This window comes from Solenopsis invicta, chromosome 16, assembly GCF_016802725.1.
Source record: "Solenopsis invicta isolate M01_SB chromosome 16, UNIL_Sinv_3.0, whole genome shotgun sequence".
In the NCBI taxonomy this organism is placed as follows: Eukaryota; Metazoa; Arthropoda; class Insecta; order Hymenoptera; family Formicidae; genus Solenopsis; species Solenopsis invicta.
This window is the reverse complement of record NC_052679.1, coordinates 5,771,954-5,796,608: the sequence shown is the minus strand read 5'-3', so window position 1 is coordinate 5,796,608 and position 24,655 is coordinate 5,771,954. Positions and strand designations below refer to the sequence as shown.

The following is a 24,655-nucleotide window of genomic DNA, read 5'->3' as shown; positions in this document are numbered from 1 at the left end:
GCTTTCGGCCTTCACACGTTGCCAATAAGCGACGAACCAAACAACTAAATAAACTCTAGGGCTCTGTTGCTGGTTGGAAGCCGGTATGGACTCTTTTACGCATTTTTTATGTTTAATCTCGTACCGAAAGAGTTAGCATGTGTTGCTTCTCGTCTGCATTGTGTACATAACCGCGGGTCTAAAAGAGTAACATTCAATCATCTAAAAGATCCGTCTGTCACGATGTACCAGAGCGAGCTCAAAGGTACACCATTGGCTTTTCACGAGTTGTTGTTGTTTCTTTTCCGTACACGGGATCCATATGTAGCTATCGACGAAACAGGTACATGCTGCTGTCCGACTGTCCCCGACCGTTCGCCGCTTTGATTTACCGCGGAATCGGAAAACACCGGGGCGTTAAATCCACTCCTGCCCATTCTTGGCTCCCCACGTTACGAAAATAACCACCTCGCCACCACTGTGGAGCCGGGAACTACCTACCGGAGCCGCACTAGATATTCCTCCCCCGTTTCCCGCGGCCGCGAAAGAAGGGGGACCAAGAAGACGAGGCCACCGAGAGAAGTGGGGCACTCGCGCGTCGGTGCGACCCGCCGAAACACCCGGAGCTTTCGGCCAGTCTGCAAGCTCGCCCGTGGCGATCGACATCTCCTACTTTTTACCTTACCATCTCGCCCGTAGGTCTTCATTACTCTTCACTCGACACCTCGCGGACTTGACGTCCCTTGAGCCTTTTCTCTCACCTTGCCCGTCAAATCAGTCGCGCGGTGCCCAACCTTGAACAACCTTCGCATCCCGACGCCTGACACGTACATACAGACACGTGCACGATTGATACGGACACTCGTAGAATTACGCGGGGAACTATACGTCCTTTCTTCTTGATTGGATTCAGTGAGACGAGTGCAACTATCTTTTCGAGAAATTGAGATTTGCGATCTCGAGGCTGAGGAAATTCTTTTTACGCTTCAAAATAACAACTGACGAGATAACAGAGAGAAGCTGTGGCGAGACAAACAATATCTTTTTTTCAATTCGTTATCTTATTTACTCAACCTCGAAATCGAAGCGTCGAACTTTGGATCTATCTTGATTTCTCGGACGGAGAGTTGTCACCCGGATTTTTACGCGCTCGATCCGCGTGTCTTTGCAGATTAATAGCGGCACTCATCAGCATCAGACGGTGACCGACTCGCCGTACGCGAAGCCCAACAAGGCCACCAAGAGCTCGCAAAGCCCTTTGCCCAGCGAGGGCACGCAGACTCGCGTCCACATCACCGAGACCCACACGACTCATCTCTATCATCCGGGAGAGAGCCAACCTCTCAAGCAGAATCAGTTGGATTCTATGCTCGGCAATCTCCAGGCCGACATGAGCCGCCAAGGTGTCAACACGACCCAGAAGGGATGCTGCAACGCCTGCGAGAAGCCGATCGTTGGCCAGGTAGCCGTCAACCTGATCATCATGATTCCTGAAGACTGATTTGATTACCGGCGACTGGATATCCTCCTTGACTTGATAATATTTTTGCTACGCAGGTGATAACGGCTTTGGGCAAGACGTGGCATCCGGAACACTTCACATGCACCCACTGCAATCAGGAGTTGGGCACGCGAAACTTCTTCGAGAGGGAGGGTCACCCTTACTGCGAGACGGACTATCATAACTTGTTCTCGCCTCGTTGCGCTTACTGCAACGGACCCATTCTCGACGTAAGGCTCGCGGAATCGTTCTCGGGGCTTTTGAGGGAAAGAGTATAAGTCTCGAGTGGATTCTTCGAGTGCTCCCGAGATAAAAAAATGTCTCGTAGAGAGCAAATAAAAAGGTCCCGGCAGAAATCCTCATTTCTTCCTTGAAATTTTCATCCCTTGGCATTCATGGAATGTCTGAACTTTAATATTCCTGAAACAAATTAAGAATACTTATGGTTAGTAACAAACTTTTTACAGTTTAATTTAATAGGCTTCTTTTTCAATCAATTATCGCCCTGACGATGTCAATCTATACTCTTTTCCTGATTGCCCCTTGAAATATTTCATCGCACAAGTCATCGCTCGTGTGGATGCGAAAAAAATATTTTTCTTCCAGAAATGCGTGACCGCTCTGGAGAAAACTTGGCACACCGAGCACTTCTTCTGCGCCCAATGCGGCAAGCAGTTCGGCGAGGAAGGCTTCCACGAGCGGGACGGTAAGCCCTACTGTCGCGAGGACTACTTCGATATGTTCGCGCCCAAGTGCGGCGGCTGCAATCGCGCTATCATGGAAAATTATATATCCGCTCTTAACAGTCAATGGCATCCGGATTGCTTCGTCTGCAGGGTAGGTATCATGCTCGCAAGATTCGTCTGTCTCATCACTAAATTTTATTTCCAGCGCAAACTTTATGAGACCGTCAACTTCGTTTTCTTCATACACTAGTTTAGAAATCCCGGGAAAATCGCAGAAAAATCAACGCGAGAAACGCATTCAGGCACATTAAACTTTGAAAATTACAGGATTGCAAGAATCCGGTCTCCGGAAAGTCCTTCTACGCGATGGAGGGACAACCGGTGTGCCCCAAGTGCGTCGGGGTAGACGACGAGGAGGAAGAGGAAGAGCAAGAGGCGTAAGGACGCCGCTCGATCCCGCCGCCTCGCGTCGTCGCGCCAATTCCTCACGCTGAATTTTTTTGTCACTATCGCCCAGTTTACCCCTGCACGTTATGTTATCCCCTGTATGCCCTTTGGCTCTATGAATGCGGAGCCCACCCCTCTAATCCCCTTCGACAGGTGATTTAGCTTGGCGCTAAGAGGAAGATCGAGAGCGGAGAAACGCCGACTGCGAGTCACCGTCGTCTCAATTCCGCATCGCAAGACACACAGACACATCGTAAACACACACGTATCAGACACAACACGCCTCGCATCACAGGGCATACACAAGTACGAGCTTAGCTGCTTTCGTTTTTAAGCTCGCGCCTTGACATTGTGCCGAGCTCTTGACAATAGAGAGGAATTTTGCCGAGCGGATACTATTAGTACTGTTTATGAAAAGTAAAGAAATAAACCTTCCCTTCCTCATCCCACATCCTCCCCCCCAAAAAAAGAAAACAACCCCCAAAACAAAAATACACACACGACACCGAGAGTCGACTGGCTCATCTACACACACAGCGACTCGGAGATGCGTGTCTCGTGGCAACAGACGCGGGGAAGAGTCAATCTGAACGCTGTGAATGGCGATGCCGTTGTCACAGATGGATACATTTTCGTTCTTTACGTTATACAATAATAGCAGATGATTCGAATCGACATTAAACATTCATCTTGGCGCAAATAAAACGATTAATTGCTCTCTATCGAAATATTTTATCTCTCTGAAAAAGCTTTTCAAATAATTAAATATAATATTATATAAATATAGATATGATTGATTCTTATGTGTCCAAATATTAATTAAGACAAGTTACATAAATAAATATATATATATATATATATATATATATATATATATATATATATATATATATATAATCGAAAATTCGATTTTTCTGATAATACATCTGGCATACATTTTTTTTTACTATTACTTGTTGATATGAAGAAAAAGCGTCGCATGATGATGCTTCTCTAGCCGGTTTCATCTAACGTCGTTTGAGAACCACGTTTCAATGTGAATCTTGTTTTATTTAAGATGAAGCCAAGATGAATAGTAATATATAGAAACTACAGTATATAATTAGACTAAACATAGTACACACAGGATGTTTTCAAGTTACCATCAATTTCTTGTAATTTTAAATATGAGCAAACAATATTTTTCTTTTGAGAACTATCATTGATTCTCCCATGATTAATAATATATAGTGTAGTTTTATTGAAAGCATCAAGTGTACTCGTGCAAAATTTCATATTTTTCCCAGTGTTTCTTTCATAAATATAAGTATATTAATTTTTTAACTGACATCGATTTTTTTCCAAGATTTATAGAATTTTGCGACTTTGTTTTTTCGTATATTAATTTTTTTCTATAACGTTCTCAAATGCGTCCGTATTTTTTATTTTGCAGGATTGCAGGCAGAAGTTTCAGGGCGGCTCCTTCTTCGACCATGAGGGATTACCGTATTGCGAGACACACTATCACGCCAAGAGAGGATCCTTGTGTGCAGGATGTCATAAGCCCATTACCGGTGAGTACATCAGAAGTTTCAAAATTCAAGATTTTTAATATAATGCTAATATGCTTTTTTGCATTTCAGGTCGCTGCATAACAGCAATGTTCCGCAAATTCCATCCCGAGCACTTCGTGTGCGCGTTTTGCTTAAAACAATTGAACAAGGGCACGTTCAAAGAGCAAAATGACAAACCTTACTGCCACGGTTGCTTCGAGAAGCTCTTCGGATAAATAATTCGTTCCTTTCGGAACTACTTTTTTTGTAACATAACAAAACGAGAGGCTGTTTCTCTCGGCAATGTTTTATTACTCTTGACGAAGTACGTATAAACACTTGCTTTGATTGTCTATGTAAAAGCGCGAAACGAGAACTTACATTGCCTAAAGTAGCCTTTTAGAATTTCCATTTTTTTAATAAATATTGACTAACGGATGGTGCATGCAAAAGGAATATCGTGAGTAGAGTTTACAGATTTAAAAAATTAAAGAATCTATTATTCCGTTCTGATCGCCATTTTGTATGAAATCGAGATATTTTAGTTTTTTTCCTTTAAGAATAAAATAAAATTATAAAGTTGTTATATCTGAACATAAGTTCCCGTTCTTTGATTAATACCGGGTGAATTTCAATAGAAACTTAATCTACAAATGTGAAAATATTTAATTCTAAAATTAAAAGTCACGATAGACTTTCTCTTGCCTATCAAATTTTCATTGAAAAAAATTCAAATTTATTTAAGAATCAATTAATAAATTCGACACTCTAAATAGTTTAAATCTTCGTGCAACATTTTATAAGTTATTTAATTTTGCGCGGTAAGTTACACGTGTTTCTCAAACTGATTAGTTTGAGTTTGCAATGTCATTTAAGAAGTAATGAAAAAGGTGCTATACAGTAATTCATTGTTATTATTTGTATCAATAATATTTAGTAATACTTGTACAACAGCATCTTTGCCACCAAATATGTCCCTAGCTCTTCCCGTGCGTTTTAGAAACATATTTCGTATATTTATAAAATATTTAAATAGCATTTAATATAATAATCAGTTGAACATTACTGCGTAAACAGCGCTACAAATTTACGTATGCTTCCTATATCAAATTGCATATTGCCATAATCGAAGAAATAATCGAAGAAATTACGAAAGATACATAGAACGAATTCGCGTCACCATATATAAACGACGACGCTTTAGCGTACAGAGTTGGAAAATGAAAGACATGTCATTAGTTTGAAATTTATTTCTCTTGCACAGCAAAAAAACAAAAAATCAATATCTAATATGTAGACATGTATACAATAATAAATTTCTTAAATAGGCATCTGTGTAGGTGTATGTGTAAAAAAATTTGTCGATCATGGAAAACTATTTACATATATCTTCTTACAACGTCGAATTAAGCAAAATTTATAATCTTAGAGATATATGAAAATATATTCTTATAACTAATGTCACTGATCTTAATATATTTTGCAAAAAAATTTAGCTGAATGATATATGAACTAATAGTTAATCTAATAGTTATGTAAACTATTAATATCAACTAATAGTTAAACAATACGTGACAATATGTGCTGTGCCACTATTTGTGCTGTTATTAACTGATATCGCATTTTCCATTCCACTATCATTTAAAGAATTTAATTATACAGATGTTATTATAATAATGCAGATGTGAAATATGAACTTAAGTACATATCTTTATTACAAAATATTTACACAACTTGTAATGGATTATTCTTTCAAGAATTATTTATTTCGTTTAAGATGTTCATTACAAAGCTAAACTGCTCGATTTTATAAAAAAAAAATATGCGAGAGTCTAGCCGAAGTTTACAAGTTTTTATTGAAATGTCGAATGATAGATTACTGCAGCGATATCTTTTGAAAGCGAATCTCCCTTTCCTTTCTCTTCTGTATCCTACTAAAATTCCCCGTATCACAGATATAACGATTCATCATCGATCTGGCGCTCGCTTCGGCGATGCGCCTTATCTGAAATTGTCAGCCCAACGTGGGAAACAGCTCGGTGAAACTCTCGGACCAGACATCGAACAAGGCGTCCGACATGTGTGATTGCGGGGAATCGTGAGACTCGTACCCACCGTCAGACGAGCTGATACAATCCAGCTGCTTCGTCGAAGGGACGCTGCAGCTGTCTACGTCGCTCATAGTGGGTGACATGGAATTGGTGTACGCCGGTGAAAAATGCATCGGGTAGCACAAATGAATGCCCGCGGACGGAACGGTGAGATGTGTAGCGTCGTTCGCAACCTGGCTGACAACGCTGTTATCGGTACTGACTACCTCCTGCACGCACTCCTGGATACCGACGGAGCCGTCGCTCTCCTCGCCCGGATACACAATTGTGATGGAATTGGTGGATGCATCGTATGTACCGTAAAGAGTATCAAGATCCGACGCAGTCTCAGACTCCTCCTTAATTTCGGTCTCGGTCTTGATCTTCGGCAGGCTTCTTGTATCGCAGTCCGCGAGCATCCAATTGGACGTACTTCGTATACAGGTGGACGCGCTGTCGTCTATGCTTCCACCGGTTCTATTGGTTTCCACATTTTCTGATGTCTGCCCCACCAGTGTTTCTGGATGGTCAGATTTTTTAACGGGAGCTTCGTTGACGGACACCTGCAGAGTGAAGGACGATCGGCAGGTCATTAAGGGGGAACGACTAAATCATGAGAGACGCGCGATTGCAGAGGAAATGAATGAAACGTTCGGACTTTCTCCGGAGATTGAAACTTGCATTCGCATTGCTAAGACTAGGAAGCGTTAGAACTCCGTTCTACTTCGGAATATTTCATCCATCTCTGCGTTACGTCCAAGTTACTACGCGGAAGCATGCAGTTTTCCTTCAGAGAAGAGAGACAGGAAATTGGAATTAAGAGAGAATAATGTAATTAGTTTCAAAAAAAAAAAAAAAAAAAAAAACTATTGTGCATCTGAATTTTCTAAAAAGAAAATTATATCACTTTGTATGTGATTAGAAGCAAGCGTAGCGACAATCGCCATTTATGAGCGATTCGCTCTATAATAAGAGATACAATTGGAAAGGTGCGGATCGAAAATATGACGATGCGAGGTGCAATTATACATCGACTGCAACTCTCGAGACTCACTTGATCATGCGATCTTTGAGAATTTGTGTCAACTTCTGAGCCAACTTCTCGTAGGAGGCTCTCCGCCAGCTCTTCGATTCGCTCGACGTCGTCACTTTGGAAAGCGCTGAAGAGTTCATCAAGAGGAAGTAGATCAGAAAGTTCAGCAGCACGGTTGCCTCTGACGTCCGCGTCGGTCGCGATGCCGACTGTGCTGTCCCACCCTGCGGCAGAGGGTCATTGGGGGATACTGCAGATCCCAGCGAAGGTACAGCACCGTCGACACGGGTCCGACAGGCGGAGCAGATTGGCTGTTGCTGATCCGTGAGCGTGTTCCTCACTGCGTCTCTCTCGTTCCTGAGCCTCTTGTTCTCGTTCAGCAGCCATTCGTTTTGCGACGTCAGCAGCTCGTTCTGCGACCTCAGCATCGAGCTCTCCTGCGTAAGCAACTCATTCCTCTCCTTCTGTGTCCTCACCGTCTCCTCGAGCTCGTCCAATCTGGCCTTCTTGCGGTCTCGCGATGTTTGCGCGGCCACTCGATTCTTCAGTTTTCTGTTGGACAAGGAGAACGTCATCAGCGTTAAGCAAACACATAGCTGAGATGGTCATTCACTTGGAAGAATGAATTTTCTATTTCGCGGCAAAGAATGGGAAGATGAATTATTTCTACGAAACTATTTTGAACTTGTACGAAAGATTTTAAATACAATATTATTTTTAAAGCAATTTCTATACACAAATCGAGATGAATCTATCATGTGAATTTTTTTTTTTTTATAATTTTGTAACTTGGTAATTTTTGCATATATATAATATTTTTGTAATTTTTATAATTCTGCCAACATTCGTTCACAAACGAGGTTAAATTAATTTATAACAAGTTTTCATCGAATCTGTAAGATACAGAAATTCTGTTTTCGAAGATCTATCTTGTAGAATTGCATCAGCTCATAAATTCTATAGTGGCTATAAAATTAAAAATTTTACAAATTTAAAAAGATTAAAAACTTTTCTTTTATTATTTTTTGTAAACAAATTTAGGTAAAACTGTATACAGTATACTAATAAGGTCGAAAGAATTAATGTTTCCTCGAGTCAAACATCCATTTCGTTTCCCGATGTATGACGCAACACATTTCTTGGTCGTTTCGTTATCAGTACTTTTTACGAGTTTATTTCTAATTAAAGTGATAAGGTAAATAATGCGGCAACTGCTGCGGCAGCCTCGCCCGTTATTTTCCAGACCGGTATTACCCGGACATAAGCACACGGTGATTATGCCGTAACGCGTTTACGTCAATAGAAATGAATTATCACAAAAATAACGCGTAACGAGCAGGTGGTTCCGTTTGTTATGCAAAAGACGTTTTTATGAAAATATTATTCCTTTATGAAAATATAATTCGCGACGTACATGCTTCGCAAATACTGTTCTTTTAAAATCTCCAATCTGAAAACAGATTCGCAGAGGGAGAGAGAAAGAGAGAAACCTCTTTTTTTTTCAGATTATCAGCTTGATAAAAATTTATCTGCAAGCAGGCACTCCGTCCGCTCGTGCCTGTTTCGAATGTTAAACCGTAAAATAATCAGGTATTTATCGGAAAACAATAACACTCTTCGTCAAAATGGCACAGACAAGTCAGAGTTAAGCCAAACCGATAGAATTTATGAGCTGATGCAATTTTACAAGATGAACTTTTGAAAACAGAATTTTCATATCTTACAGATTCGACGAAAATAATAATAAATTAATTTAATCTCGTTTGTGGAATGCGTTACATCACAATTCAACAATGTGAGCACACGCTGGTAGAATTACAAAAATATTATTATGTACAAAAGTATACAAAGTATACAAATTATTTAAAAAAATATACACGACAGTTTCATCTGGATCTTTGCCTGGAAATTGATTTAAAAACAACACGTCGCATTTAAAAGTCTTTCTTCAAATAACAAAGATGTGTATAAATATTTCCACCGCAAGATCGGTCTACGATAAAAATATAAAATATCTAGGTTGCACAATGATTTCTATTTTAACTTATAATTTCTTTAAAAAAAAAAAAAAAAATTACATGTATAGAAATGTGGAAGTAAACAAACAGATGAACGTGCAGATGCAATCATTTGAAGCTGGCAATTTCACAAATTTCATCAGCCGAGTTCAAGTTAAGTTAATCACAATTGAAATAAATCCGGTCTCTTCGCTCTATCCCATTTTCGGAAGACGAATCTTCGGACAAAAATATTGATACAGAGATGACAATTGGATTCTCTCGCTTACTTTCGCTGAAGCTTCTCCTCCCACGACAAGTGATCCAGTCGGCGTTTCTTCCCACGCACGCGAGTGTCCACGGGCTCGAGGAGCGTCGCGACGTCGACGTCAACGTCGTCGTCGCCGCGCGTCTCCTCCTGCTGACCGGGGACGACCTTCCTGCTCTCCATCCTCGCCTTGTCCACCAGGATTGACGTTGTGAAGTTGAACTTGGACAGTGCGCTGCGCGACGGCTCGTTCCGCGGGATCGCCTTGGGCACTCCCTTAGGCAGGGTGATGATGACGCTCTTCACGGAGCTCATAATCCGCCATACGACGCGTAAGGCGTCCTACTTTCTTGATAGCCTACGAGTCTCTCCTCTTTCTGGCTTCTAGCGTTCTACCACGACGATCCCGCCGACGATCCTCGGCTGCGTTGTTGTTCCTCCGACCAGTCGCGCTCGAATGGCGATAATCAGCTCGAGCGAAACGCACCAACGAAACGACCTCGCGATATGACGGATGCACGTAAACTGACGCAACGAAGCGACGCTCTGTCAAATGGTCGCAGTATCTACGCGGGCACGTGTCGCGCCACGATTGGCCGAACGTCAGGTTCCGCGCACCAATCATCGCCGACTATGCGCCGCTCGATGTGAATAAACTTCGTGCGTCACTCGGTATCCGGGAATCCCGGGGTTCTCCAATCGCGGATCTCTTACCACGTGCTTTTCATACGCTGAACTTGCGTTTAATAGAAGCGAAACGATTTCTTTTCTTGTGAATACTTGTATACGACGGAAATATATATGAATACTTCAACAAAAACGAAAAAGCGCTATTAGGAGAGCAGATAAGTAAATTATTAATTAATTAACTGATTTTCGACGGTTCCCTGGTTTGAGAACCTTACAGAGTGACTGTACGGTTTACGCATCTTTTCATCGATGACGGATGCGGCTGAGTGTTTCTGTAGAAACACGCATTGTCGCATTGTCGGCTTTATCACATCGCTCGTATGTTGCATCAGAATTGTTCTGACACGTTAAAAATAAACTCATGCCATAAATAATTTACAAAAAAAGCATTAGGGGGCAATGTCAGATACAGAGTGATACATTATTGTTATATGAATCATCAAAATATTATAAATTTTATGGGGAAAAAAAAACATTTCCTTTCGCTGTGCCTGAATTTATCCTAAATTCGATTTTGTTTTATTATTCATTAACATAAAGGGATAGAGCTCAAAAAAATTAATTCTTTTTTAATGAGATTCATTTGCTACAATTATATAGTTTTTATTGCATTTGCATTTGTGCTTATTTATTAAATAAAGTATCGTATCATAAACATTGTAATTCTTACAAAATATACATTTATTACTCTCTCGCGCGCTTATACTTTTTCGCATATTTAGATTTACGAACTTTTTCGCTTGTCTCTTATTCGTTTGTTGATATTATACATTTTATTTTGTTGGTAATTATTTATTAACGTTACAAATTCAAGAATTTGTAAAATCACAATTTTCTATATTTTTAACTTAAAGAATATGTCACAGTTCATGTATATGTATAATTATACATATACATTACTTCATACTTTACTAATTCTTTTAAATTAAAATTTTTAATTATAATAGAAAGATCGATAAATTATCTACTGTCGATAATTTATCAACAAAATTTAGTTGACACTGGTACAAAGCTTGAATTTCAAAAATCAATAAAATATAAAGAGATTATGTATCGTAAATGACACAAAGAATACAGTGATCTAAGAGAGCTCTTAGATTTTTCAATTAATTTAATTAGATACTTAAATTCGTGGAATTGAAAATGGTGAAAAGTAAAAAATATATTTTTGAATTTTAGAAATATTATTTTTATTTCTAAATAATTGGTTATTTATTTTTTTGCATCCATATCCTATCCACATCATATCATTAACTATCTATTAATTCAACATTATAATATGATTATACCTGTAATAATAATGTATTAAAATAATAAAACTACGATAAAAAAACTTATGTCTGTATTTATATGACAATAATAACTGCAGTAATCATTGCAGCTGCAAACATAATGCTAATAGTATGATATTACATTGTATGCAATGAAGAATTATGGTGCAGCAATAACAAATGAATCATAATCGAAGAAGTTAGTAGAAATGATCGTAATAATAACTATCGGTAAACGATGACAATCAGCTTTGTAATTTCCTATTTTGATATGCAACGATGAAACCGCAGCAGTGCCACAACTTGGCTCTATCGCTTTTAAAAAAATTAGAATGAGAAATTTAATAACCGATGATCCTTTTGCCCCATTGTTTCATTTCAGTCTGAAAATATGGCATATGGCGTTTAAAGGAATGTTAGATCTAAACTGTGTGAAGTATAAAAAAAAAAGATGCGGAAATATTTGAAGTTTTTTACTTTTGACATATTGCATTTTTTAAAATTAATGTTGCAAAGTTTTTCATTCTCTTCCTTTTTGTTTCAATTATTATTATCTTCAATTTCAAAAAGATGGAATAATCATTCATTACTTTTTCCTTTTTCAAACCCGATCATTGCTCTCAATTTAAAATTTCTTCCTATTTTATTTATTAAACGTTCTATTTAATTATTTAATAATATATGCAAATTTGCACGCCAATGCGCATAAATGCACTCGTTTATATACAACTTCTAAAAAAGACCGAGCCGCTAAAAGGCTGTAACATTTTCGTTTCTACTATTTAAAAGAAATATTCAAACAATTATTTACTTCTATTTCTGTCTTTAAATCTCTCGAGATTATTTCATTCCAGATGATTATGAATTTTTGAGCACATTACAATTCTATAATTATCATCATGGTTGCGCTCATGTTGTTATCGGCTGGGCCTGAATTAGCCAATATTGCAACATTATTATTAAATAATCTCTTATCACATTTTACTTGATAATTATGCATGCTTTATTATGCCTGCGTTCTAAATCCTATCAAATATTATTTTATAAAATCAAATAAAAGTGATCCAACGTAGAAATTTGTAATAAAAATCACAAATTTCACATGCAATAGAAAATAACTTTCTATGATGTTCAATTTAACAAGAATTTTTTGCTAAACATATTTCTAAACAATAATATCAACAGTTTTATACAATGAAAAGAATTACGATACATGATGTTTTTAAAGCACGTAATGGGAAAACAATTCCATATGCAAAACTCAAATCTGTTGCATACGGAAAAATTTTATAAAATTCTTTTTATTATTAAAAAAAACGGTACAGCCTTTAATCGACTCGACTGAAAGATATGATTCGTATTTTTACAATAGAGCATCACCTTGCCAAACTTAATTCGCTACGCAGTGTTCGTCAGAATACACAGGACGAATTAATTTCCTGGTACTAATCCAATGGCATACTTAGTTAACATTCACTCACAAATGTCGAGAGACAATATAAAAAAAAGTGTCGATCAAACAAAATGACGCAAATCGATTATTACTTAAAGAAATTGTTTCAAAAAGAGCACTCTAAAAATATCAATTAAATCTGGACCTAAAGTTCTCGAGTCGCGCCACTTTTTACATTAATCGAACATCTTTTTGAACACCTAATGTAAACTGCACTGTGCTCATCAGGTTTCTTCGGATGCTCTACGAATTTATTGAAGAGCACCGAGAATTAAACAACTATTTACATGCAGAAATTAGAAGCAGGATTCTTATAAAGTCTCTCTGTGCGTAACACTTCGATCGCACTCTAATTTCTTTTTCCACTTATCATTTCTGCATTTAGTTAGTATATTGCACAGGCTCTAAAATCGAGTGTGACGTCGAAAAAAAAAAACAATAGCTTAATTATGGATTTAATTACAGTAAAGAATTAAAAATGTATTGTAACATATTTTTATATATTACAGCGCTCGGTTTTACAAAAAGGGAATGAAAGAAAAACTTAAGATTTCTTACAAAGGGAAAAACCGAATCCAGGTTCTAATTTCCCTGATCAATCCTATGGCATGTCCATGTAATCACGTCACACTGGATCACACCAGATTTCGATCCAGCAGTCCTCCGAGTAGATCTGACCCCATTTGGAGCAGACCCGCGGATCCGTCATAGTCAAAGCCGTCGAATGATGCCATCGCAGATGTCGTGGGCGAGACTATCGGAGTCGTACCCCCGTCCCTGCCGCCGCTGCCACCACCACCAGTGAAAGGTCCGATCAAATGCTTCCTGGTATCCGGACTGAGGTGATCGGGCAAGGATGTGACGTTCGGGTTTACGCAATGCGGTACTATCTGATTATCCACGTTGACGGACAACGGGGTCGTCAGGCTTCTCGATAACATAGTTAGTATATTGCGGGAATTCATCAGAGGATCCTTAAAAAAAGAACAACAAAAATTACTATCATTCAGATTTTCATTTTCATTTTGGATGCGAGTTGATGAATTACGATAATTAAGCATAAATTGAAATTTGCAACTTAAGAAGAAATCTTGCAGATTTGAAGAAATGTCTAGTTTAAGATTTAATTATTTCATCAAGATTTCTCATTTTAAATAAAAATATTGATATATAATTTTATTTTAAAAAATGTAAAACAAAAAATTAATTGAATTTCTACTGTTCCTCGCTTTATCATTATGATTTTTATTGATATTTCTTTAATTCATCATAACAAGGAGCTCAGTGTTAATTAAGAGCTCAACTTGACAAATGAGTTTGTTCTTTTTGGTCAAAGAATATAAAACATCGCTGCGTTTCGCGGGAAAGGAAAAGGGTTAGAGTGGGCAGGAGATTATGCTGATAAGTGGCACGTTAAGCGATAAATCTCTTTTTAGCGCCCTCGGAACCCTTTAAGATTACTATACCTTGCCATTCGCGTGACTTTACAGGCGCCTACTAAATGTAAATGAACGATTGCTGAGCAAAGCGACTGTGACTATCACGTCACGTGATCTAGACGAAGGTAAGCCTCGTCCAGATCACGAAAGATGATAATGACCACAACTCGTGATCACAATTCTTGCTATCAAGTAATTAAAGAATTTGATAAAGACCACGTATCATTGTTCAGTAATTGATACCTGTTTGGAATATTCTTTTTAAAATTATTTTATTGTTTGAAAAATAATTGATATATGTGCGTAAGTAAAAACAATACTGATTAAAATCGCTATCCAAAACTACTGGATATAAATAAATTTTCAGGAGTGGGGGAAGATATATAGGATGGATTATTAATATTCTTTCTAAAAAGAACATATTTTTACTATGAAAAGATATTAATTTCTGTCGCGTATTTTTATCTGGCAGCATTTTAATTTTCTTGAAAATATTTGAACTTTAAACGTTCAATTGCTAACTCAAAAAAAATAAAATCACGTCTCAATTATATTGAACGTTTGTCCGAAAATGCCCTTAGCGGCAGACTTGATGATAAAATTGTGACTCATATAGAATGACGGTGGATATTGAGGGACGACGGTGGGAGGAAACGAAATGCAGCTAATCAGGTGATTCGATGTTCCATGTATTTTCCATAACATTCAGTCAACAATTCCATATACTTTGCAATTTGTGTACATAACATGACTCTAAAGTACAATTCGTTTAATCTTAGGATGCACTCCAAAGCAACGCTATATATATATATATATATATATATATATATATATATATATATATATATATATATATATATATACATACATATACACATATATATAATTATCTAACCATGCAATTCTAGACATGATACAATGAAACTCGTAGGTCTGTCTCTTTCTTTTTCTTTCGCACAATCTTCATATTCATTTTCAATATGAGCAAAAGCGTTAGTAATCTATAAACTATATATATTTTTTTCATCTAAGATAAACATTGAACGCAGTGCATCTCAGGATTAAACGACTAAGCGAAACTATCTCGCTTGTCTATGACTTTTTCTCTTCGATCCGCAATTCGCAACAAACTCATTTTGCGTCTTTCTCTGTGAAGGTGCAACTTCATCCTCTCTCCTTCTCTATTTTAAAACTTCAAGCGCGCGTCTTCGAGCTCACGGATGCGCCCTAAGCTCGAGGAACAAGCGGACGTATAAAAAGTAGGAAGAACTTCCATCGGTTCGATCGGATACTGTAGAAACTAACATTCGCCACCTCCTTTGGCCCCTCCTCTCCATTTACAATCTAAATCTTGCAAAAATTAACCACGCAGTCGAACTTCTCGTTTCGAATCGCATACAAATTTCCATTCTGGAAGAATCGACAACAAAGAGAAGGCGACCAAGAAGAGGCAACCCTTCGGACGCTCGCTCCCTCCCGGAAGCGTTCTCACGCGTTCCCTTTCGCCTTCGCCAGTTTTGGCTTCACCAAGCAAACGTATCCTGCACTCACGTCGCAGCCGGAAACCAGGAGATTCATTAGCACGCTGCTGCCGCCGGTGCCGCAGGAAGGATTCCTCTTCCGGTTTGTTGCGTCGATCTTGTCTAGGCCGTCACCGATGCTACCTCGACTTTCGCCTCCGCCTCCTCCCCCACCGCCTCGGTCACCCTCCGTCTCGACAAAGTCGATGATATCGTCAAAGATGCGAGTGTGCTGCTTCGAAACATCTTCAAGATGCCGTTCGCCACGTATATTGTCACCACCGTCGGGCAAGCTCCCCATCTGCGACGCGATGCTCGGCATCTGCGACGAGACGAGGCGACGCAGAAGCTGGCTGCCGCAACTGTTGCCGAGACCCGGCGGCAATTTTTTATGAAGCGTCGTCGACAGCCGCTGTTGCTTTGCCAAAGTATCTTCGAGATTTATATGCTTGAAAGCCGCGTCTTCGCACTTAAAACGCTTATATTCATTCTCGGAATCTATATTGAGTCCGGAATGAATGCGCTTATTGGTACGTTCTTGATTAGAAGACCATCGATCGGACTCGAAGACTGCGTCTGCAAGATCACAACGAAACGTGTATCATTTATACGATGCTCTACAATTGTATTGCAAAACATAAAATTGATATATTTATATCCAATCGTGGTGTAACAATATTAAACTGCCAGTACAATTTCATATTTCTGCAAACATAAAAAATAAATGAGCAAATAAAACTATTGTCGAGAGAAAGAGCACACACTTACTTTTTCTAGGTGTTTGCCCCAGTATTTGCGTTGGATTGAGGAAACCTCCGCCGTGATCGTTGTGTCGCCGTGACACTGCTTGGTCGCTTCGCAGCAATTGTGCCAAACTGGATTCGGAATTACGTTGCTCCCGATCGTCGAATAGCCTGACAAAAAAAAAAAAAAACAAAAATGAAAACGGGACACAACGAGACGTATAAAATGGTATGGTATTTTTTTATTCGTTTTCATACTTTTATTACATGTTCAAATTTTATATCATATTTTAAAGTTTATTAAACATTATGGTTATTGTTACAGTGCAAATTTTCGTAATATATTGATTGAAAATCCAATCACTCACCACTTCGAGGATCCTTTGTCCGCGGACTGCGACGAGCCCCACATAACCATGTCATCGTTAATGAGCAACTCTAACGCCTCGTCTTGGTCCGACATCGGAATATAGGGTGCTCTGAGCGCCAATTCTTCATCCCCTATGCTGTCGCTAATACCTAACATAAGCATTTCGTCCTCGGAGAGGCCATCGCCGCCGCTGCCTCCGGTAGGACTACCTAACGAGTCCACGCTGCGCTCAGGGCTCTTGTAATTAAAGCATTGTAATTAAAGCACACGCTAGTAATATAATTTCGAGAGAAATTACGAATAAATTTTTAGTATATAATATTTTCGCTAAAATTACTCACCTGCCGATACTTTGAGAGAGACGACGACACGGCGTTCGGGTCGATGCCGCAGGGACTCCCGGGCGAGTCACCGTACATAAAGGGATCGCTGTCGGCCAGACGGTCAACCGCGTCCTTGGTCCTGGTAGAAGCGTCCACCAGATCTGCATCCTTGAGGGAACCCGACAGTTCTGCGGAACGTAGCTCCGGCGCCAGAGTGTCGCCCGGACTCAGCAGGGGACAGCTGTAGTGGTCGTTGCCGAAGACAAACTCTAGATCCATATCTGACAGAAAGGGAGTGTCCTCCAGGGGTACGCACACGTCGCCGGCCGTGGGTGCGAGATGTGTCAGGTCGTCCGGCTCGTCCTTCAACACTGCGAAACGCGAAGAGCGCGATTTAACACGGCGCAATCTTCTTCTAATTGACTATTGACTTCGATTGATTAAACGTCGACCAGAGAGAAAGGTGAGAGCAACCTCACCATAAATCACGAGAGTTGAGGACCAAAAAAGAAAAAAAAATAAATAAAGTTCAAACCGACAGTTCCATCAACAAAACCATTCGAGTCTTAACTTTCCGGGAAATTAAATTAAACCTGACATAATTAAATTGGAAATGAAATAGAATGAAAAAAAATATAGAAAATCGCAAGATAATTATCTCACGCGTTGCGTATTTCTCCACTGTATATGTATATATATCTTCGGACAAAACTTCTGCGGGTCACGAAATTGTGTTGAAAAACGATAAATAATTCTCAACTCGTATGTCATATCTTTCCTTTTTTTCCCTCGAGTCTCTTCTCTCTCGTGAGAAGCCTCGGCAACGCGAACGAGGATCTGTGACTCCTTTCTGGCCTCCGTTTCGAAAAGAACTCAATTTTCTTTTTTCGCAGAGGAAAATACGCACTGGTGAGACCCGGCTGATCCTCGCTGAAAGTCAAGAAGCCCTTGTTCATGTCCTCGGTACGAGGCGCGAAGATACTCGCAGTGGCCGTTTGCGGCCGGCAGGATAATTGCGGCTGCTCCTGTTGCTGATGCTGCTGCTGCTGCTGCTGTTGCTGTTCCTGTTCCTGTTGTTGCACGGCGGCCGCGAAGGACGTGAATAGATTCCTGGTGACCGATTGTGGACGATTACATTGTTCGACACTGTTTGGGGAATCGCGCACCACCGTCGGTTTACCCTGAAACAAAGATAGATTGCGTGATCGATTTAGAGAAGAGGCCATAGAATGCGTTGTTATGGCTCGAGATAAGAGAGACAGTTATCTTAGAGCTTGCCACATCGACACTTGCTATGGAAACCAAGTAGTTCTTTCGACTGAAACTCTGACTAAAATAATTGACCGATGAAGATTACAATCTAGAGATATTAAATTTTAAAAAATTAAATGTTACGTCTATCAACTAATATTTTTTTTTAATTATTTTTACAATACTAAAAAGTGTTTTGTATATATACTTTTTATCCAAAATTTATAAAAAGGACAATGAGAGGTAAACACGAGCGTGAAAGATTGAATCAAGATTTTTAAAAATTTAATTTCGATGACGTCACTGGAACATTGATAAATTGTCTGGATTGGATTCCATAAAGAAATTATATAATAAGACATTTCCATCGCTTTGATTGTTTACCCTAAAATGTGCAATATCGTCTCTGAGAGAAAACATGTATTTTTATTTTATCATTCCAAGATAACGAGTATGTATAAGCAATGGGGATTACGCACTGATAAGCGATACTAATCGAACATATAACATTTTCAATAAACAATAATTAGAGACAAGAAAAATTTTTTAAATCCTCTATAGATATTATTTTAATGTTTTTTTTTTCCAAAAAAGTCGCGTACTTATTACAACGGAATAATGAGAGTTTACAAATCTAATTATTTATCGACTGTTTAGTCGATAAATTTAAACGATTCGAATCCAATTACGTCCCTAAAAAACTTTTAACAAAAGTTTTCAAATTCTACGATTAAAAAATTAAATCTATTCGCTCGTATGTATATCAAAAGAGTCGACTATACCTGGAATACGAATGGCGTCTTCTTAGCGAACGACTGCCGATTGATCGGCGTCGGCTCGTCGTTCTCCTTCAGTGACTCCTTAATCGACTGTTCCAGGGACTCCTTAAGTGCCTGCTCGAACGCCTTCTCCTCGTGGGAGTGTTTCGGCAAGGCGTCGCCCTTCCGCAAATCGTCCTTGCGCTTGTCGTCCGGAAGCGAACGGAAAATCGACGCGGTGACGGCGAACGGTCGATCGTCGCTCCTGGACTTGTCGTCGACGGCCGGTTCCTTCGGGACGGGAATCTTCTCCTCGTCGTCCAACGACGCACGACTCGAGTCCGCCGTCGACGCGACAGCACCACCGGTCGGCACTAGGGCCGGCAACGGTCTCTCTAGCTTCACCAAATCGGCACTGTTGTCACGCTTGCTCTGTACCAAGCTGACCACATGACCATCGTACTCGATCCCACTGCAAGCAAAATCACGAGCCGCCGGCGTGGATAACGTGCGTGAATATCCCGAGCGTTAACTCGTTAACTTGGCTCGAAACTTGACAGGGAAGATCAAAAGAGATCAACGGACGCCAAGAGGGAATGAGAAGATATACCGATATACCGAGAAGACTAGCTTGAGGATTCAATAATTTACTCATCGACTTGATTGCATAACGAATTAGGTATATTGGAAACAAACTCTCTCGCGAAAGCTAAGGTGCTCAATGACGATCGTACGCAGACTGACGAACGATTCATCTTATTATTCCCATGTGCTCGATGCATGGAAATGTACGTTCATTTCGCTTCAACGTGGCTGGTGCTCTTATCAAATGACTGACAGTCGAACGATACCGCGTTACGACACACTGCACGCGATACGCAGACGTACTCGACATTTATCAAGTGTGGAATCACGCATGGCATGATTCCGAATAACTTGGTATTATATAGTCTATCACGAAACGTTCCATACGTAAGCACGTGCACATTCGTAAAATCATTTCGCCGCCGTCCGACAACATCTGAGATGTACAGGCAGCTGTCAATTAGGCAAACACGACTCCGGAAGTTTAAAACGGGAGTAGAACGAAAGTCGGCGAAAAATCTGTCTCTCTCTCTCTTTCTCTGAGGCGATGAGCGAAAAAGGCTGATCCTTACGACGTTCAAACGCTCGCTGATCTAACGATTATTCTTTCCCTCCCTATTCCGTCTAAATCGGAATTAGTGTATTATTTATCGGAAGACCGTGAATAATCTCATTCCAGTGCTTATAAATATATTATATATTGATTCTCTCAGTGAAAGTCCTCTGTTTTTTTAATCGGAATTACTGAAAGTCACTGATGATCGTCGCACTCCAAGAGAAATATTGAGCAAACGTTTAGTTACACGGTGATCGAATGAATTTTGTAATTACTGGTACTAAAAACTTGGTTACATTTAACGAAACATTTGATTATAAGTTGTATCAAATGTTGTATCAATTGATTGTTTATCAAACAACTATATATTTAGTAATTAAAATTACAAAATTCATTTGATCGCTATTTAATTAAACGTTTGGTTTAATTCACCAAATATTTCTCTCAGTGCAGTTATAAATATGTATAGCACTGTAAATCAGTAAGAGAGTTTACTGATTCATATTTAGAGTGCAATGATAATATTTAAACAAATGTAACAGCAGAATGGTGCGTGTCCATTTCACTGGATTCTCAAAGTATTAAAATTATCACTCTCTAATGACTTTTTGATAATGATAAATAACGACCAAGTGTTTTTTCCATTGTCATTTAACAATAAATGTAACAATTATTCATTTCTGTCGATATTTATTAATCAAGAAAGTCGCTAATAGTATTTTAAAATAGTTTCATTCTGTAATTCATTGAAGAACTTGTTCAGAGATATCCTCTCGTATCAGTAGAAATATACAGCACACTTCGAAAGCTTCATTTTACGTTATCTTTATTTCAGAGGTGTTATCTTCGTTTCAAAATACATCTACATACGAGAGAGAAGTAGAAAGGCGAAAAAATGAAAAAAATAAAGTTTCGGATACGTTTGAAAAGAATCACGTGTTTTTCGAGATAAGCGCACTAATAAAAAAAAAGAGTACTCAATTCAAATAAATATACTATTCAAATAATTTATTCACACCAAACAAATAAATATTACCAGGTTTGATATAAAATAGTTATTTGAATAGTACCAATAACATAATTTATTTAAATCAAGTAATTCGCACACGAATCGACAAATCGTCGTCACGCAAAACTGCAGCAATTTTTTTTTATCGCAATGTAAACTTACTTCGTTACGTCGTTACACTACACTGTACAAAAACTTTCTCAAAATTACTCACCAATAGGTGCAAAGTTACTAAATAGTTGTAAATTCCCAAGCATTTGTAAATTTGCAAAGGTAAGATTAATTTTGTAATTTATAATTAAGCAGATTGCAAAAGTAAATTTACAACATGTATGGAAAGTTATAGAAACGATAAGGTGATTACGTTTTTTTTTTTTTTTTTTTTACAGTTGCATTATACATTTAGATATTGTCTCTCTATCATACATGTTTTAAACAATAGAATGACTACTTACTGTGCCAGCACATATTGCGAAATAGATGCTAGGTGGGCACTTTTCACGCTGTGAATGTTAATCGCATTATATTTCACAGCGATATATGAAATATTGTTGTATTTCGTCACAAACATTTAGATAAATATGTAATATTTAAATATCTTGTGATATACGTAATTTTCCGTATAAAATAAGATATATGTACTCAATAAAAACAAATCTATTATTTTTGTGGAATTACATAATTTCTATAAAATAATATATTTTTTTTAATATTTACGGGACTATAAATCATATAATTTTTCCATCTATCATGTGTGAATTTACTGAATACTTTTACAGTGTACGTAACTTCGGAGAATACGTGAAGCTTTTCGATTTATGTCACTTTTCTAAAAACTTCTCTGTCCCGAATCGTAAAAATACATATCATCGCGATCGGCAGCTCCTCTACCATTTTCTTCTGATTTACGTTTCGTACCTTTCTCCCTCCGTCTCTCAGTTGCACGCGTAAAGCGGCCGCGCGACACGCACCACGCACTGCACGCACATCACTATCTCATCTCTCTCGCCGTCTCGGATCATCCAGCATCCATTCGGACTTTCGCGCTCCCTGACGACGACGGCGCGTCGTTGCCCTCGTGCACTCTTTCTCTCTTTCTATCCATTCGACCGTCGCGAGGCGATCGCGTCTCTTTCTCTCATTCGGCTCGAGGCAAAAGACTACTCGCTATAATCACGAGAACGCGCTTATGTAACCCGCCGCTCGTGACCACTAATCGACGTCTTTTTCCGCGCGTCGCGCTTCGTCGCGACAATTTTCCACGCTTTTAGAACGTTATCAGGGAAACGCGTGTCGTTACCTCGCAACTGCAACGCGATAGTTCCGTCCGCCAACGTTTCAAACGAAAAGAAAAAAAAGAAAAAAAAAACTGATTCACAGGCTGCTCCGGAGGTCCGATCTTAATTCTGCCGCGGGATTGTCGAGATTTTCGCGAATTTCAAAGGCTTGCCTGCCGACGAGTATCTTATTGCCCGATGACTGACGAGACACACCTCGCGCAGTGAAGAAACCGCCGCCACTTTTCACACCGCAAAGCGATATCGACTATAATCCATCTCTTACGTCACGTTACATGCCATTGCGTGTACGAGAATAGTCCCTGCCGACAAACATCGTTGATTCATCAACACACACGCTTCTTTTTTTAATCAAGTATATCAATCGCTATTCTTAATCTTCGACGCGTGTTATGTTCGCAACGGGATTAAGACAGAACCGTATTACTTTCGACGAGAGAGAGAGAGATCGAATAAAACGAAATAAAAAATCTACGAAGAATCTGAGGACCCATCTGGCGACCATACGCGGCCTCGGAGTATTACAGTACCCGCAGGCAATGACCCTCGGTTTCAGATTCTTCGGACGATAAAAAATAAAAAAAAATAAAAAAAAAACAAATAAAGGGGAAAAGGATATCTCTCCAAAAAAAAAAAAAAAAAAAAAACCGACGGTTAATTGATGCGACATAGCGTTCGGCATAATAGATCTCGCGGGCTCGCTTACGTAGACACGATTACGCCTACACTTTTCTTCGATCACACGAGGCGGAGTTAAAGTTAACCCGGCCTTAACCCTGAAGATAACCCGGACGTACGTATCGGCCTGAACGGCGTGCCTCTAATCGCGCGCGATTTAACCCTTCTGGCCCTCGGCGAGCCTCGAATACTTTCAGCCTGAGCGCGAACGATTTTTCCGGACGGTGTCAACGCGACAGTTGCGTTATATCTCGCGCATTATTTTACGCAACCGAACGTAATTACGCAATCGAACGGAATTACACATTTTATCGATTAATAACGATGCGGCGCTCGATAGAGCCGAGACTCGTACAAAGAAAAAAAGAAGGAAATAGTCATCTATCATTTCCTGATTTTTTGTTCAAATTTCCTAGAAGAGTCTCTAAACGTAAAGTTATATAACTGCGACGTTTAAAGAAGCGCAGAGGTGTGCGACTCTGATTTGAAATTATGTATTCGCACTTTATGTATGCTAATTGGATTACTCACATGACGCTCCTAATTTTACTAACGTTCCGATTACAAGGTAACTTGCTTCGAAGCTGCGTCACGCCGAGAGCAACCTGCCCGCACTCTTATCCGTATATCCGATACCGATATTCGCGGAGTTGAACCGAGACGTGGAAATCTTCGGCTGTGGGCCCCCGCGCGCCAATCCGCACGTGCGACGCCGGAGCACGTGTACGCGATTTTACGCGATTTTCGCGGTCGCCGGATTCTCGCAGCGTCCGTCACGTCGCCGCGCCGCGGCCGGCCAGATTCGTCGTGTACATACACGTATCTACGCGAGCACTAAGTGACTTTAACCGGTCGCAACGGCTCGGTAATTGCCGCAAATTGACCAGCGGATCCCAAATGCGTGCGCGACGCAAACGCGCGCGCGCACGTGTGTGTGTGTGTGTGTGTGTGTGTGGTGGAACGAACGCGCATGGATGCGTGCAAATCATATACGCGTATGTACATTAGACCGCGGGAATCTCTCCGGCGTACACGCATCACCGTTAGTGTGTCATGTGTCGAAAATCCGGATTAAGGATTAAGGATGTATCGGACGTACAGTCCCTGCAAAGTAAATAGTGGAAATTAATTGTTTAAGATGTTTAATATTGACATTTTAAATAAACTATGTACATGCG

At 39.5% G+C, this 24,655-nt stretch overlaps 3 protein-coding genes across 12 annotated transcripts in view; 1 reads left to right on the top strand and 2 right to left on the bottom strand.

Annotated features, from left to right (window-relative positions):
- LOC105203976 (paxillin) overlaps nt 1-5,101 on the top strand; it is a 30,038-nt gene extending 24,937 nt beyond the window's left edge. For 9 of the 10 annotated variants that reach the window (XM_011172974.3, XM_026140516.2, XM_026140515.2 and 6 more), the window contains 5 exons: nt 1,151-1,441; nt 1,537-1,710; nt 2,087-2,317; nt 4,046-4,166; nt 4,236-5,101. In XM_011172974.3, coding sequence (XP_011171276.1) covers nt 1,151-1,441; nt 1,537-1,710; nt 2,087-2,317; nt 4,046-4,166; nt 4,236-4,381 — 963 coding nt within the window. In that variant the 3' untranslated portion in view covers nt 4,382-5,101. Of the gene's footprint in view, nt 1-1,150; nt 1,442-1,536; nt 1,711-2,086; nt 2,318-2,493; nt 3,337-4,045; nt 4,167-4,235 lie in introns of those variants that run through there. The other variant, XM_026140517.2, reaches the window with a different exon arrangement.
- Nucleotides 5,102-5,889: 788 nt separating this feature from the next.
- Nucleotides 5,890-10,080, bottom strand: LOC105204009. The gene is given in 4 exon segments (XM_011172997.3): nt 5,890-6,798; nt 7,290-7,505; nt 7,508-7,820; nt 9,556-10,080. Coding segments are annotated over 4 exon segments (1,461 nt in total). The 5' UTR covers nt 9,849-10,080; the 3' UTR covers nt 5,890-6,159.
- Nucleotides 10,081-10,801: 721 nt separating this feature from the next.
- LOC105203967 overlaps nt 10,802-24,655 on the bottom strand; it is a 35,479-nt gene continuing 21,625 nt past the window's right edge. Inside the window, exons 8-14 of the mRNA XM_011172935.3 lie at nt 19,376-19,823; nt 18,250-18,523; nt 17,361-17,713; nt 17,018-17,256; nt 16,675-16,820; nt 15,938-16,482; nt 10,802-13,921 (exon numbers count right to left, since the gene is read on the bottom strand). Of these exons, the coding sequence (XP_011171237.2) occupies nt 13,583-13,921; nt 15,938-16,482; nt 16,675-16,820; nt 17,018-17,256; nt 17,361-17,713; nt 18,250-18,523; nt 19,376-19,823 (2,344 nt within the window). The 3' untranslated portion in view covers nt 10,802-13,582. The remainder of the gene's footprint in view (nt 13,922-15,937; nt 16,483-16,674; nt 16,821-17,017; nt 17,257-17,360; nt 17,714-18,249; nt 18,524-19,375; nt 19,824-24,655) is intronic.